At 41.5% G+C, this 16,219-nt stretch overlaps 1 protein-coding gene across 1 annotated transcript in view; it reads left to right on the plus strand.

The window, feature by feature from the left end:
* Nucleotides 1–16,219, plus strand: part of CCDC141 (coiled-coil domain containing 141) — a gene marked incomplete in the record, with an annotated part of 261,745 nt that overhangs the window by 46,520 nt on the left and 199,006 nt on the right. Inside the window, 1 exon segment of the mRNA XM_073633762.1 lies at nt 2,274–2,380. Coding sequence (XP_073489863.1) covers nt 2,274–2,380 — 107 coding nt within the window.

Raw genomic sequence — 16,219 nt, forward strand, 5'->3', positions numbered from 1 at the left:
TTCTGATATTCTGTATATACCAGTGTTTCTCAAATCCAGTCCTCAAGGCGCCCCAACAGGTCATGTTTTCAGGCTCTCCATTATTTTGCACAGGTGATTTGATCAGTTTCACTGCCTTAGTAATTACCACAGCTTTTTCATTTGAGGGAAATCCTGAAAACATGACCTGTTGGGGCGCCTTGAGGACTGGAGTTTAGAAACAATGGTATATACCTTTATGCAAATGAGAGACAGCAAGGAGTCTGCAGTGTTTGCTTGGTAATACATTCCTCATTGCCAATAGAAGGCAAAAAGGATTCCTAATGCACTGGGTTACAAGTGGTAGGGTGGACTGGGGCACTTCATCTAAACTTGGATGAAAGACTAGGTCCCTGGAAAGGAAGACTGTGCTACCACTATGCTATTTGTTTTTCTCCTTTGACTGGTACCTTAACCGCTTGACGACCAGCTCACGCCTATATATGTTGGCAGAATGGCACGGCTGGGCGAAATCCTGTATAGGTACATCTTCTCCTTTAAGAGCCAACAGAGGGTGCGCGTGCACCGCTGCACGGCGGGAGACCGGGTGCGTGTGGCCGGCGGGCGTGATCGCCACCGGCCAAGTGCGATCACGTGCACGAGAGCCAGCACGGGGACTTGTGTGTGTAAACACACAAATCCCTGTTCTGTCAGGGGAGAGGAGACATATTGTTTGTTCCTACTAAGTAGCAACAACGATTTATCTCCTCCCCCAGTCAGTCCTATCCCCATACAGTTAGAACACATCTAGGGAACACACATTTAAACCCTTGATCGCCCCTAGTTTTAACCCCTTCCCTACCAGTGACATTTGCACAGTAATCAGTGCATATTTATAGCACTGATCGCTGTATAAATGTCAATGGTCCCAAAAATGTGTCAAAAGTGTCCGATCTGTCCGTCACAATATCACAGTACCACTAAAAATTGCAGATAACCGCCATTACTTGTTAAAAAAAAAATAAATAAATAATAAAAATGCCATAAAAATTCCATAAATCTTTCCTATAGATTGTAGATGCTATAACTTTTGCGCAAACCAATCAATATACACTTATTGTGATTTTTTTAACCAAAAATATATAGCAGAATATATATTGGCCTAAACTGATGAAGAAATGTGTTTTTTAAAAACATTTTTGGGGATATTTATTATAGCAAAAAGTAAAAAATATTGTTTTTTTTTCAAATTGACGCTGTTTTTTTGTTTATAGCGCAAAAAATAAAAACTGCTGAGGTGATCAATTACCACCAAAAGAAAGCTCTATTTGTGAGAAAAATAAGGACGCAAATTTTGTTTGGGTACAGCATTGCATGACCGCGCAATTGTCAGTTAAAGCGACGCAGTGCCAAATTGTAAAAAGTGCTCTGGTCAGGAAGGGGGTAAAATCTTCCGGGGCTTAAGTGGCTAAAGTGTACAATGAACTTTTCTTATTTGGTCCTTTTTGGTATAACATAGAAAGTACTGTTGTTATATCTTTTGGATAAGTGAGGCTGGTTCACACATGTCCGTCTGTGGTTTGCAGTCTGGAGTCCAGTGCAGTTTTGTTCACCAGTTCAGGTGCGACTCAGGTGCAAAATTTTTTTCATTCGCACCTCAACCAAACCTTTTCAGAAACAGGCCGTGGCTGCCCCGGACAAGTGTGAACTGGCTCCATTGAAAGCTGGTCCGATTGACATGTTATGTAAACTGGATGAGGTTAAAAATGTATCTTATTCGCATATATGTGAACTGAGCCTTAAAAATGACTGTTGATTCTGCCAAAAAATCCACTTAGCTGATAACTTGTATTCTCTGCCTCTATTGCAATGGAGATGAACAAAGAGTGTCTGTGTGTTCTGTAGTGTAAATTTGAAATGAGCAGTCTAGGGCAGTAATGGCAAACCTTGGCACTCAGATGCTTTGGAACTACATTTGCCATGATGCTCAAGCATTCTGCAGTGTAGATGAGTATCATGGGAAATGTAGTTCCAAAACATCTGGGGTGCCAAGGTTTCGCCATCACTGGTCTAGGGTGACAAATCTGCTCCTCCATAAACACAGTACAGAGAGTGAGCGTTGTCACCATAGTGCAGAAGGTGTGTTACTGCCAGGTGATCACCAGGTGAGAATAAAGCAGAGAAATAAAGACTGAAAAAAAAAAAAAAGAATGCAGATCAAAGTAAAACACCTGGTTGAGTTGATCAGTGTGCTAATATGCATACACTATAATGGAGTAACTATTTGTTGTTGTTTGCAGAGCGGAGACCTGATCATTTGCAGTTAGCAGAAGCCATACCAAATTTACTAGAGATTGGGGCAAGTCAAGAGGAAGCCAAGAAGCTGCTTCAGGACCACAATGTGCTTCTCTTCAAACTCAAGGTTAGATGTTATATAATCTAGTCCCATAGCAGTCACACCAAGAGTATTTAAATATTGGTAAAAATATAGCATATATACCCTATGAATCTGAAAATTGGATTGTGTTTTGTTCATTCATCCTGAAGTGGACTGGAATGGAACTAATGTTGCTGATGTAAAAAACCTGCATGGAAGAAAAGTGTTTTCATCAATAGGATGCCAGTCTTAAACTGAATTAGGCTTTTCTAATGCAGTTTAATAAAAGTATACTTTGCAGTGGGCTAAATATAATTTTTACTCCAAGTTTATATATGAAGCCCAAGTGTGGAATGTGCATTATAGACCTTTCTTTTTTTCCTTAAGAAGTGAATAATATGAGTAGATCATAGGAAACTACTTAATGTTGTACAATCACAATAGGATACATACCCTGGTCCCTACACCTGTTGATGAAACTTAAAATGAGGTAGCTCATTTTTTAGCTCTTTAACCACTTGAGCTCCGGAACATTTTACCCCCTTCATGACCAGGTCATTGTTTTGCTATTGTGCACTGTGCTTTTTTTTTACAGAAATGGAGCTTTCTTTTGGTGATATTTGGGGGGGGGGGGTTTGCAATATAAATGAAAAAAGACCGAAAATTTTGAAAAAAGCTATATTTTTTACTTTCTGCTGTAAAACATATCCAATAAAAAAATTTAAAAAATCTAATTTCTTCATGAATTTAAGCCAAAATGTATTCTGCTACATGCTTTTGATAAAAAAAACAAAAAAAAAAACAATAAGTGTATATTGGTTAGTTTGCGTGAAAGCTATAGCGCCTACAAACTATGGTATATATGCTGCAACTTTTTTTATACTACTAATGGTGGCTCATAATGGGACTGAAATAGTGTGGTGGACAATCTTACACTAACTGACGTTATTATACAGTGATCAGTCTCAGAAACCATGAACCAGACCGAGACAGAAGTACAGTAAAATCACACTTTTTTGTTAGTAAAAATAAAAAGGTAAATAGAGTTAGTGTAGTCAAAGCATAGCCAGAGTCCAGTCCAGATTGTTCTCTCTTAATTTCTGTTTCTCCCTTGAGGCGGTCAAATAACTCTGTAATCAATGGGATCGGGTAGGCATTCTTAATCGTGAAACGATTGAGATCCCTATAATCAATACAAGGTCTCAGTTCACTGCTCCTCTTCTTCACAAAGAAGAAACCAGCACCAGCAGGAGAGGAGGATTTGCGGATGAAACCCTGAGTAAGTGCGTGTGCAACATACTCCTCCATGGCTTTATCCTCAAAGACCGACAAAGGGTAAACCCGGCCATGATGGGGAGTGGCACCAGGTTGAAGGTCAATTGCGCAATCATACGGCCAGTGTGGAGGCAAACTACCGGCTTGACCTTTGTCAAAGACATCGCTAAAATCACGCTACTCCTCTGGCAGGGAGGAGAGTGAAGAGGTACACAGGACCTTGGCTACCTTCTGGAAGCATGTTTCACTGCATTGTGGTGACCAGGAGAGAACCTCAGCATGGAGCCAATCAAAAGAGGGGTTGTGCCTCTGTAACCAAGGATAACCAATAACCAGTGGAAACTTAGGAGAGGAAATCACTTGGAATTGGATTATCTCATGGTGAAGAGCCCCTATGGCCATGGACCACGGAACCGTCTCATGAGTCATATGGGCAGGCTGTAGAGGTCTTCCATCAAGAGCCTCAATGGCAAGTGGAGTGTCACGCAGCTGCAGTGGAATCGAGTGCTTTGATACAAAGGCAGCATCAATGAACAGGCCTGCAGCCCCAGAGTCGATTAGAACCTGTATCTCGATAGACGACTTAGCCCAAGAAAGGGTGACCAAAACAAGGGACTTATCCTTCTGGATAACTGGGGATGACACAACACCACCTAAGGTCTGTCCATGACAGGACCTCAAGGTTCGGGTGTTCCCAGGACGGGTGGGACAAGACTTCAAAAAGTGACCTGCCTGGCCACAATAAAGGCACAATCTCTCCCTCCTCCTAAAGGCTCTCTCACCCATAGAGAGACGGGTGAAGCCCAAGAGCATGGGTTCATCTTCACTGACCGACTCTGTACCAGGAAGCATGGGAGGTGAGGGAGGCACGGGTGGGACTGCAAAGCTCGGAGGCAAATGTACAGGAGGCTTCCGCAAGCGCTCCTTAAAAGAAAGTCTTTCTCTGAGTCTGGAGTCAATGAGGATGGCAAACAAGATCAAGCTCTCCAGCTCAGTGGGTATATTTCGGGCTGCTATCTCATCCTTGATGGAATCCGAGAGACCATGAGAAAAAGCAGCCACAAGGGCCTCATTGTTCCAAGCAACCTCTGCTGCCAGAGTATAGAACTCAATGGCGTAGTCGGCAACAGTTCTCGTACTCTGTTTGATGGACATGAGGCGCTTGGCAGCAGATGCGGAGCGTGCGGGAACGTCAAATACCCTTTTAAAGGAGGCCACAAACTCTGGGTAACTCAAGACAACTGGTTTTTGGGTTAGCCCAGGCCAAGGCTCTCTCAGAAAGCAAAGCTATCACAAACCCTACTTTGCTTCTGTCTGTGGGAAACGCCTGGGGCAGCATCTCAAACTATATCTCAACTTGGTTGAGAAACCCTCTGCATTGAACTGGATCGCCCCCAAATCGCTGGGGAAGTGGGGTGGAACCAGACATACCTCTTATAGAGGTAATACTCAAGGCGGGTGCCTGCACAGAGACTGGCGCAGCAGCAGGGACGGCCTGCAACTCAGGTTGTACTGGAGCAGCCACAGTGGTCCAGGTGAGCCGTGCGACTCAGGAGCGTTTGTATCGCCATGGCAAACTGATCCACGCGGTGATCTTGCTCATCCAATCTGGAAAAAATATTACCAACAAATGGATTGACTGTATCTTCTGAATTCATAGCCTTCGCCTACTGTCAGAAACCATGAACCAGACCTAGACAGAAGTACAGTAAAATCACACTTGTTTATTAATAAAAATAAAAGGGTAAATAGAGTTAGCGTAGTCAAAGCATATCCAGAGTCCAGTAACCGGATCGGGTAGTCAGCCAAGCCAGAGTTCAGTAACCAGATCGGGTAATCAGCCAAGCCAGAGTTCCATAACCAGTTTGGGTAATCAGCCAGGCCAGAAGTCAGGGATCCAAGTAGAGGAACAGCAAGCAGGGTAAGGAGCCAGAAGGGATGTCAGCAAAGCCAGTCTTTAAACAAGACCGCAGGAGATGGTTTCTTGTGATGTGACCAAGGCGAAGGCAGGAATGAAGTGAGCTGGAGATCATTAAGTAGGCAGGACTGACGAGCAGATCCACAACAGCTGGTTAACTGTGGAGAGTGATGAGAGCTGGCAATTAGCAGACAGCTGAGCGGCCAGTTCAGAGAAGGAAGGGCTGAGTCAGCCCTGACAATCAGTGATCATACTATACACTGTCACTGTACTAGTGACACTGGCTGGGACGGGGTTAACATCTAGGTTGATCAAGGGGGTAAATATGTGCCTAACAATGTTTAATGTGTGAAAAGTGTGCTGCTTTTACTAAGTGATCTCTATGTTTTGCAGGGCTGAGAAACACAGAGGTCATTCCTTGTGTATAGAGCTCTGTGTTGAATGTTAACACAGAGCTCTGGGCTGTGAATGTACACAGCTAATCAGCAGGTCCAGCATGTGAATCGTTAGCTGGGATTTGTTGACAGCTCCTAAATGCGCACACCCTAAACCCAGACGTAGGCAGCGACTTACGCTGCTTTGCCTACATCAGCTGCTCTTCTGCAGCACATTGCAGGCGTGTGGTCGCTAAGTGGTTAAAATGGATACATTGGGTTTTTGTGTGGAGAATTTGGTGCAGTCATTTTCAACACTGGACTTTTTGAAAACTTTTAATCTGACTCCGACACTCAACCTTCCCTTCATGTAAACCCCAAAACTGAAGCTAAAGCCTAAGGCTAAAGCTTAGGTTGCTTTCACACTGAGTCGCTTTACAGGCACTATAGTGCTAAAAAATAGCGCCTGCATAGCGCCTGTAAAGAGCCTCTTCTCTCACTCCAGTGTGAAAGCCCTCGGGCTTTCACACTGGAGCGGTGCGCTGGCAGGATGGTAAAAAAAAGTCCTGCAAGCCGCATCTTTGCAGTGCTGTAGGAGTGTTGTATACACCACTCCTAAAGCTCCCCTGCCCATTAAAATCAATGGGCATCGGCGCAGCACCGCCGGCAAAGTGGCGCTGCAGCACCGCTTTGCGGGGGGTTTTAACCCCTGGAGGATTGTTGCTCAAAGCGAGATGACAGTGGAAAGAAAATCCGAAAGGAAACCAGGTTCCATTGTCCCGATTGTGACATCGGACTTTGTGCAGTCCCATGTTTAGAAATTTTTCATACCCGGGATGTTTACTAAACCAATATGACTAGTAATATTGCAACCTTGTTTGGACAAATGTCAGTGTTTTTGATTTGATTACATTATTGAATAAAATGGATTGAATAAAATGTATTGAATACAATTTATTATTATATTATTATTTGTTATTATTTATAGTTATTTATTATAATATAATTTATGATTTTGTGTTTCAAACGTTATCATACTCGGAATGACTACTAGACTCTTGTTTGGACAGATTTAAGTGAGTTATCCCTAAGAATTACAGGCCTACAATATAAAACTCCAAATTTCTATGCAAAACAATGTACCGCTTTGAGACTGAAAATCTGACATAATCATACCGCCAGGGAGGTTAAGCTCTTGCATTCCTGGCAGATCCAAGTTGTGCAGATCATGGAGAATTGCACAGCCACTGCTGTAAAATCTCCCAGCCACTACAGCACATGTGCATTCAAAATCTCATTCATTCCTATGAAGAGGCCATTTAGCCTGTGATCCAACATCCTATAACGTACAGGCAAAAATCATATTTAGTAAAAAGACCCTCACCCTATTTACTAATCTAAATGAACATACACTTTATTAAGAGAACGTTCACTTTGCTAACTGGACAGCTTCTACTCACTTAGGTAAATCAACCCCAATGGCTTCTATAGAGTAAGGTGTTTGGAGCAAAGTAATCAAGACAAGTTATGGTGTTGTGGACCAAAGGGAATCTAAAAGCCTTCCAACGGCATGAAGGAAAGATCTGCATGGTTCTGCCCACTATCCTTAAATAAGAAAAGTAACACCTTATTTTTGGGATTTGTAATGAAAGTGTTTTAAAAAGGATCTACTGTGCTTTGCAACGTTTTTCATTATAACACTAGAAATGATCATGTGATAAGGGTAAAGACCCCCCCCCCCCACACGCACACTCAGCGCCCATTTTGAAAGATTTCAGTGAGTGCACTAGAATAAACCTACACATCCACAGAACAGAAGCTGGTAAAAATAAAGGAAATAAAGTTTGCTAAAATCTTTGAAATGCTTAGTACTGACCTGGATGATTTTGTGTACTTCAATAAAACTGGAATTTTATTTTAACAAGGTTGACCCATTGCCCTGGAGTTTACTCTTGATTTCAGCTACCCTTTTATCCACTAGAGCAAGTATCTTGCAGATGCAGCTGATATTTCAAACATTTTCACCACTGATTAGTTTGTTTCTGGAGGGCTGTGTCTTGACATGTATACTAAGTGACTGACAATATAAGGATCAGAGTAGAAGAGAGGAGGACATGTCCCTCTCTTAAGACAGTGCCTTGTGTGCTTCTGACTGGCTGCATTCTTTTTAACCTGACAACATATTTTGTTCAAAATAGCCCAGTTATTTTTATCTTGAACTTGGGATTCAAGGGCTTTACTGACATTCTGGGGATTAATTACAAGCCATGCTAGACCATGTCCATCTTCGAGCAACATGCTAGGACTAGATAATAGACTAGATTATAAGCTTACTGTATGCAAGATTGGCACAGAACCATGGTTAAAGCGATAGTAAACTCAGGATTTTTTTTAAACGGCTCCCTGCGCTGTTATGCCATAATGTGCTAGTATGCACTGCATACTAGCACATTATGACAGACTTACCTGTCAAACAATACCCTCCAAAGCTGCCAAGTTCACTTTCTAAATGTTCGGGTTGAGATGACGTCATTCCCACGTACGCTGACGGGAATCACCATCGCAGCAGAGCGTTCTGTGCATTCAGGGCACACTTAGTGTGCAGAGCGTAATGCACACGTGCAGTGATACTGTTGCCTTATAAGTTTATGTGAAATCTCCATTAATAACTATAAAATATTGTATTGATGAATATATTTCATTTAGCTGGCATCTATGAAAGCCGGGCAAAAAGAGGTTCATTTAAGCTTTTGCTAAGAGCAGAGAATGTGGGCCAAGGCTTGTATATACAAACAATGGAGAGCCAATTCCATTGTTCTACACCTACTCCTTTGAAAGGGTGCCATGCTGGGATATGCATTGGACCTAACTTCCTTGGGAAATGCAATTAACACACTTGGCCAACATAGTCACAAGGATTTGCATGAAAGGGGGCCGACTTATGGAGTAAGCCCTCCAATCATGATCCAAGCTAGGCCAACCAATGAGACATCAGCTTGGTTTGATATACTCAGAGCCAAGGGGGAGGTATCTCTTTCTGATAGACCAGCAAGCTGAAAGGAACTTTGGTAAGGATGGGTAATTATGGGAAAGGAATGCCCTTTTACTTGTAACTAAATATGTGTGCAGATTAATGTATTGAGGAATATACCCTGTATTCCTTCATGGAAATACTTTATTTCAACCTAATATTTTCTTCCTTGGTGTAAGACGATAGATAGATGATTGTGTATTAGCTAGACTTTCAACTGCTTCCTAATAAATGTTATTATATTTTAAGCGTTCACTCTTGGTCGAAAAGAACTCTTATTTAACCCACATCATATCTATGAGATATGAAAAATCCTAAATATAGATTTTTCAGGGTAACAATACCATCGGTTGGAGCTGATGTGAATATCTACTAAATGCCGCATACCACGTACGGTACCTTGAAGATTTATTATAAGCTTACCTGTAGGTACAAGTTTAAAATGAGACTTTACTATCGCTTTAACAAGACACTTACTTTTTGTTAATCTGGTAAAGTCCAGACAGTAAAAAAATGTATAAACTGGTTGATTCATTTGCATTTTGGTGAACAATGGCAAACTAAAACAATTGTGCTTATATGCTCTAGAGCCAATATGGAAATGGTAGCTAATGGAGTATCAACATCCCTCAATTATATGTATAAAGAAAAATGCAATTTTTCTCTTGTCTAAAGAAATTTCCTTTCTATCATGTGTATGCACCCCTGAAGAAGAAAATCTAATTCGAAATGCGTTGAGTGTTCAGCAATTCCCATCCTTTTTTCTCTATTGAAAGTGATTGTAAGGGTATTTTATTGTCTTAAATAACAAACATATCATACTTACCTCCACTGTGCAGCTCGTTTTGCACAGAGTGGCCCCGAACCTGGTCTTCTGGGGTCCCCCGGCGGCTCTCGCAGGTCCTCCCGCATCAGATAACCCCCTGGGAGAAGCGCTCCCCTGTGGGATCACCTTGCGGGCACGCTCCAGAGTCCAGCATTCGGCGTCCATAGAGGCTGAATGCAGGACTCGGTCCGCCCCCCAGCGCCTGCGTCATTGGATTTGATTGACAGCAGCAGGAGCCAATGGCTGCGCTGCTATCAATCTATCCAATCAAGAGCTGGGAGCCCGCTGAGAGAGACAGCGTGTCCCCGCCAAATGAATTAAGGGGTTCAGGTAAGTAAAACGGGGGGCTAGGGGGCCGGTGACTGCCAGGTGTTTTTTCACTTTAATACATAGGATGCATTAAGGTGAAAAACATGAACCTTTACAGCCCCTTTAAGTACAGCATCAAGAACTTGTTTCCCATCATTTTTAAGACGTATTGTAATGTTTTACACAATTTTTATTAATAACGATTTGTCAACTTTTATACTAACTAGAAATACTGTTCATTCACTTGACACTATAATGACCCAGTAAAGTCCCATTTTGTGGGTTTTTCTTTATACATATGCTCTAGAGCAGTCTTGAAGCCTTTAATTGATTGAGGCATTCATTTTCTAGGCATACAATTTGTGCTCGTTCTTGTCAGTTGTTTTGCAATACCTATGTAGCTGGGTGCAGCTGGCTCTGTGTGCTCGCCTGCTCCAGCTCACCCTGCCCCCCGGGTGTGCTGTGGAACTGTGTGCAGCACTGCACCATGGATCATGGGCTCTGTATTTATTTTCTTAAAGGGGCACTGCATCATACTTGTGAATGAACATTAATGACTACCGGACTTCAATTCCCATAAATCCCTACGCCCAGAGGAGGAGAGTTTCACCGTTTTCCCAGGCAAACTGAGAGAAACTGGGACAGTCCAGGGAAAAGAGCGACTGTTACAGACCTGTGGTCAGGGTCTGTGCCTCACATCTGAGGGACCGGAGCCATTAGAGAGGAGCTAAGAGGACTTGTTGCTGTGCCTAGAGCTGCCTTCAAACACTGCATTTGAGAGAGAGAAACTGAGTGACTGAATCTTCAGGATGGAAGATGAGATACCACAGCCTGTCTGAGGGGCCAAGATCTGATTGCGGGGGACTGCTGATTGCCAAGCCATCAGGACCAGGTTAACCACCTTCCAGGAAGTGGGGAGCTAAGCTACACATTCTAAAAGCCTGCATATGCTGTTAGTCCAAGTAGAGACTGCGCCTACTTAGCAGTCCACCTGCCATGCCTTACTCACTAACACTCTTAAAGGTACAGTGCACCATGTAAAAAAGGGCCCTGCTGAAAGCAAGCCAACGTTAATTGCTAGGCACCAGGTACTTTCTACTGCCATCAGCGGTACCCCCATTTTGGGAACGTATACACCTGCCCACTGTTTGGGTTGTATGCACAAGGTGTACACCAGGGCCCTTTTTGATTCTTTTGATCTGTTTGAGGTTGTTTAGAGACTCTAGTTACCCAGTAGCAGTTTAATTCAGTCTTGCTGTAATATTTGAATGGTAGCCAATGGGTAATGAATAATTTCACCTTTCATAGGGTACTTAAGTCTGTGTAATTACATGTTTATTGTTTTGCCCTCTGTTTGTATTGCCTTAATACATTTAATTAATTATCTCCAAGCTGTCTGTGGCCTTATTCTTGTGCATTCTTAGTGTGGTAGCCTGTAGGCCAAATGCCCATAGTATGTTAGTTGGGTAGTGGCTGGCCCAGGCTGGGGAAGGGGTTTGGCCCAGGCGGTGAAGGGATTAAGGCAGTACATTACTGTTCCCAGGCTTTTTGGACCCAGCCTATTCACCCTGTAATATAAATAAGGAAAAAGGCCAGGTTCTGAAGGCTGCTTCATCCTGCACAAGAAGAAATGATGTGACTACTGCAGAGGAGGACTTCTGCGCTTTATAGTCCATCTAAAGGCACCAGGGGCCTAAAGATCCACCACTTCCTGGGGAACATCAAGCATGGACTACTACCTTATTGAGGTTTGCCTGGGCAGCCTAGCAGAGGTAGCTAGGGGATACTCTATTGTATTTGTTCATGTTGGACTGTATTGCCAAAGAGTTTAAATAAAAGTTGCATCAACTGTCTGAGCCCAGTCTGACCCCAATCAGGGGTGCATGATAGTTTTTGGCATATGAAAGAACTAAGACCAGTAAAGCACATGTGGGGTATGAAGCAAAACCATTACTAAAGGTCTACTCGGCAAGACAAGCAGAAGGAATATTGCAGCTACTATGGGTAACCAAGAACTAGTGCAAGGTCCATTGCAGCCAGTCATGAATTATGGCACTGCAGGAGCAGGAAAATACAATAAACTGTAATTAAAGTAAAACTTGGGGGAAACAGTGATATAAATAAATAAAAAGAAGCAGAAAAAGGCATACACAAAAACTAAACAAAACAAAAAAAAAATAAACCAAGAAATAAATAATTAATTAACAAGGGGACAACTGGAAGAATGGAGAGAAGGGGTGGTAATAGAGCGGCCAAATTATGGAAAGAGGGGCAGGGGACTTTAAATACTGAAGCCTCTATGCAAGATGATGGCAAATTTCCTCAACAAATACAAAGCCGAAAATCCACAAAAGAGAAGGCTAAAGAAGCCGCAGCTGCAAAACTCGCAAAATATGCATTGCCATTAAAAGACGGGGAAAATAAAGTGTCATAATACATTGCTGCTGATGAAGAATTGGAAGTTTCTTGCACTGATATAGTTAATATGCATGAACACTCAAAGATCAAAAAACAAGTGAACAGGAAGAGATGGATAAAAGTGCAAAATTACTTATTAACAAACAGCCAAATGACATGCAGATAACAACATCAATAACACCATCACAGCCTACATTACTAGATATGTTAAAAGTGACACAAGAATGCCAGGGCTCCATAAGTAACTTGACTGATCAAATGCAGGAGTTCAAAGAAGAATTTTTTTTTTTGCATCAAGACGTACAGAAAAAAAGGGAGAGAACATCTGCTTTGGAAAACCGTGTCAAAGAATTAGAGGATTCATCATTGCCATTGGGCAAAGATATTAAAAAAGCAATAAAAAAATCTGAATCTAATGCTTGTAAGTTTGAAGATCTCGAAAATCATTTTCGACGTAACAACATAAGGATGGTGGGTCTCCAAGAGCAATCTGAGGGAGCAAACCCAACAGAATTTGTGGAAACATGGCTTTGGGGCATGACTGGAAAAGAATATCTATCTATGTGTTTCTCGGTTGAAAGAGCACATCGAGTACCAAGTAGGCCACTACCTGCAGGAGCCCCTCCACGGCCATTCCTATTACGACTTCTCAATCAACGAGACAGAGATCATATTCTTAGAAGAGACAGAATTTTGAAGGAAGTCATATTTAATGGAACTAAAATTACCATATTTTTCGCTCCATAAGACGCACTTTTCCCCCCATAAAATGGGAGAAATGCCTGTCCGTCTTATGGAGTGAATACTGACCAGGACGTCTCCCACAAGTGCAATCCTGTGATCCTGAGCCTGTCACCTTTTACTCAGCTTTGCCTGTCATGGGGTCATGTGAATGGAGTGCGGCCGTGGCGCCGGCTCGGGCTGCTCTGTCGGATGTGATGACGTCCTCGCCAGGCACAGGTTAGGCTGCATTGTATGGCACAGACAGGCTGCATTGTATGGCACAGGCAGGCTGCATTGTATGGCACAGATAAGCTGCATTGTATAGCACAGACAGACTGCATTGTATGGCACAGGCAAGCTGCATTGTATGGCACAGACAGGCTGCATTTTATAGCACAGACAGGCTACATTGTATGGCACAGGCAGGCTGCATTGTATGAGCACTGGTAAATATTTTAGTACACCATTTGGTTCAGAATATTTTTTTTCTTGTTTTCCTCCTCTAAAACCTAGGTGCGTCTTATGGCCAGGTGCGTCTTATGGAGCAGAAAATAGGGTATGTTCTTTCTGGATTTCTCTCCTGAAGTTCAAAAACAGCAGGCTAAATTTCAAGCTGTAAAAAAGAGGCTGCAGACCCTGAAACTGTCTTATTCAATGCAATATACTACTAAATTAAGAATAGAGGCAAATGAAGCCGTTTTTTGACAAGCCACAGACAGCTGTTGAATGGCTGGATAGACACTATAGATAGAGTAGTGGGAGGGAGCAATATGGGAGGGGGGACAGGAGGGAGGGGAGGAATTTTTTTTTTTTTCCTTTCTCTCTTCCCTGCTCTTCTACCTCTCCCTCCTCCCCAGGCTCCTCACCTTTTTTCTCCTATTTTCGGGAGAAGCCCAGGTCCCTTTTCTTTTTTTTTTGGGGGGGGGGGGGGGGTCGGAGGAGAGAGTCCAGTGTTAATCACTGAATGGATTTTCTATACTTTTTTCCCGAGGGAAATGTATGGTTGCTAGTTTTTATTTCTTGTATATGTGGATATTTGTTAGGTTGTGGGGGTTCTTTCCTTGGTTTGTTGCAAAAAAAAAAAATGGAAAAAAGTTATGAGGTGTGCACTGTGATGTTTTCTATACAAAACCACTTAGAGGCTATGGAGGGGGGTGCTACCTCACCAGGGAAATATATGTGATTTGTACAAGTCTGAGGAATTTTTTGTCTGTTTTGTTTTTTATTTTTTATTTTTTTAAAATATTAATGTTTTATTTTTACAAAGATATCTTTCATGCGTTCGTCAGATAGTTAAAATAAATAATGAAATCAGCTCCTAACAAAGAACATTAAATAATCTCCCTTGTATTGCTAATAAGAATTATTTGTTCCAGGGATACAACCCAAAAAATTTAACATAGAAGTAATATGTCAGTTTCAACGCAAGTATTAGCATCTTGGAATGTTAGGGGGCTTAGTGATCCAGTAAAAAGACAAGCTATGTTCACTACCTTGAAACAAATGTATGTCTATTATCTGCCTGCAGGAGACCCTCTTAAACATACATAAATGTAATTATCTGAAACGAGTGCAATATAAAAGACAATACCATTCTATATATACTACATATTCTAGAGGAGTATCTATATTGCTAGCAAATTAATTGGATTTCTCCATTTAGCTTGGATACAACTCTTTTTCTGTATGTACTCCTACTATCCAGGAAATAGGCCTTATGGATGTTTGGAGAATGCTACATCCTAAAGAGAGAGTGTTTTCCTGCTTCTCTAACACCCATGGGACTTTATCTAGAATAGACATGGCATTGGCTACATCTAGGATGCTACCTGTTATATCTGAAGCTACATATGCAGCTAGGGTATTGTTCGATCATTCCCCATTGGTTAAAGCTGACTTAAAATTTAACTCATACCAGTACATTATGGAAAGTCAACCTTTATTGGTTTGACCTTTTTCCTTTAAAACAGAGAATAAAGCTTGATATTTTGACTTATGGCACTATAAATAAGGCTACTGTACCTTCACAGATCTATTTGGATTCATTAAAGGCATACATGAGAGGTCTGTTAATTTCACAAATTTCAAGAATAAAAAAAAGATCTAGGGCCTGGGAAGATTCTGTGACTGAAGATATCTTAAAGGCTGAACTTCAATACATAGCGAACCCTGCTAAAGAAACACAGCAGACATGGATACAAAAACAACAGATATATTCCGGTATCTCTTGTAAAAAAGCAGAGCAGAAAAGTTTTTTCCTTCAGCAACCTTATTTTGAGGAAGGGGAAAACACGGGTCAACTTTTTTCTGCAATCGTAAAATCCCAAAAACCAATGTTACAAGTAGTGGAATTACAAATTTCTCCTACTGAAACTGCGTAAACAACTTTAGAGATTTCATCAGCTTTTCTTGATTTCTATAAAAACTTGTATAGTTGTAAAGTATCCCATAAGGAGACCGATTTGAAAATTTTTCTGAATTCCATTACTTTAGTAGAATTATCAGAGAGTGATAGGGAGATACTGGATCAACCCCTGTCAATAGAAGAACTCCAAATAGCTTCTGCTAATTTGATTAATAATAAAGCCCCAGGCGCAGATTGGTTAACAGGGGAGGTTTATAAGGTTTTTGGAGATGATTTGTTGCCTGATTTGTTGGAGTTCTTTAATATAGCATTTGAAAGTGGTTATTTGCCATCTTCTATGACTGAAACAATTATTATATAATATAATTATTATGTTGTTAAAACCTGATAAAATCCCTAGTAACCCTGAATCATATCGACCAATTTCATTACTTACTTCAGACATGAAGCTTTTGGCAAAAGTTTTAGCTACTTGATCGACAAAAGTAATTTCTACGTGCATAAGAAACAATCAGGCTTTATTCCAAATAGATCAATGGCAGTGAATATAAGGCATTTATTTCTTAACTTACAGGTTCCAACTGAAAATTTGGGTACTAGAGCTATATTGTCGCTTGATGCGGCTAAAACTTTTGATAGACTAGA

Source organism: Aquarana catesbeiana, linkage group LG06, assembly GCF_042186555.1.
Source record: "Aquarana catesbeiana isolate 2022-GZ linkage group LG06, ASM4218655v1, whole genome shotgun sequence".
In the NCBI taxonomy this organism is placed as follows: Eukaryota; Metazoa; Chordata; class Amphibia; order Anura; family Ranidae; genus Aquarana; species Aquarana catesbeiana.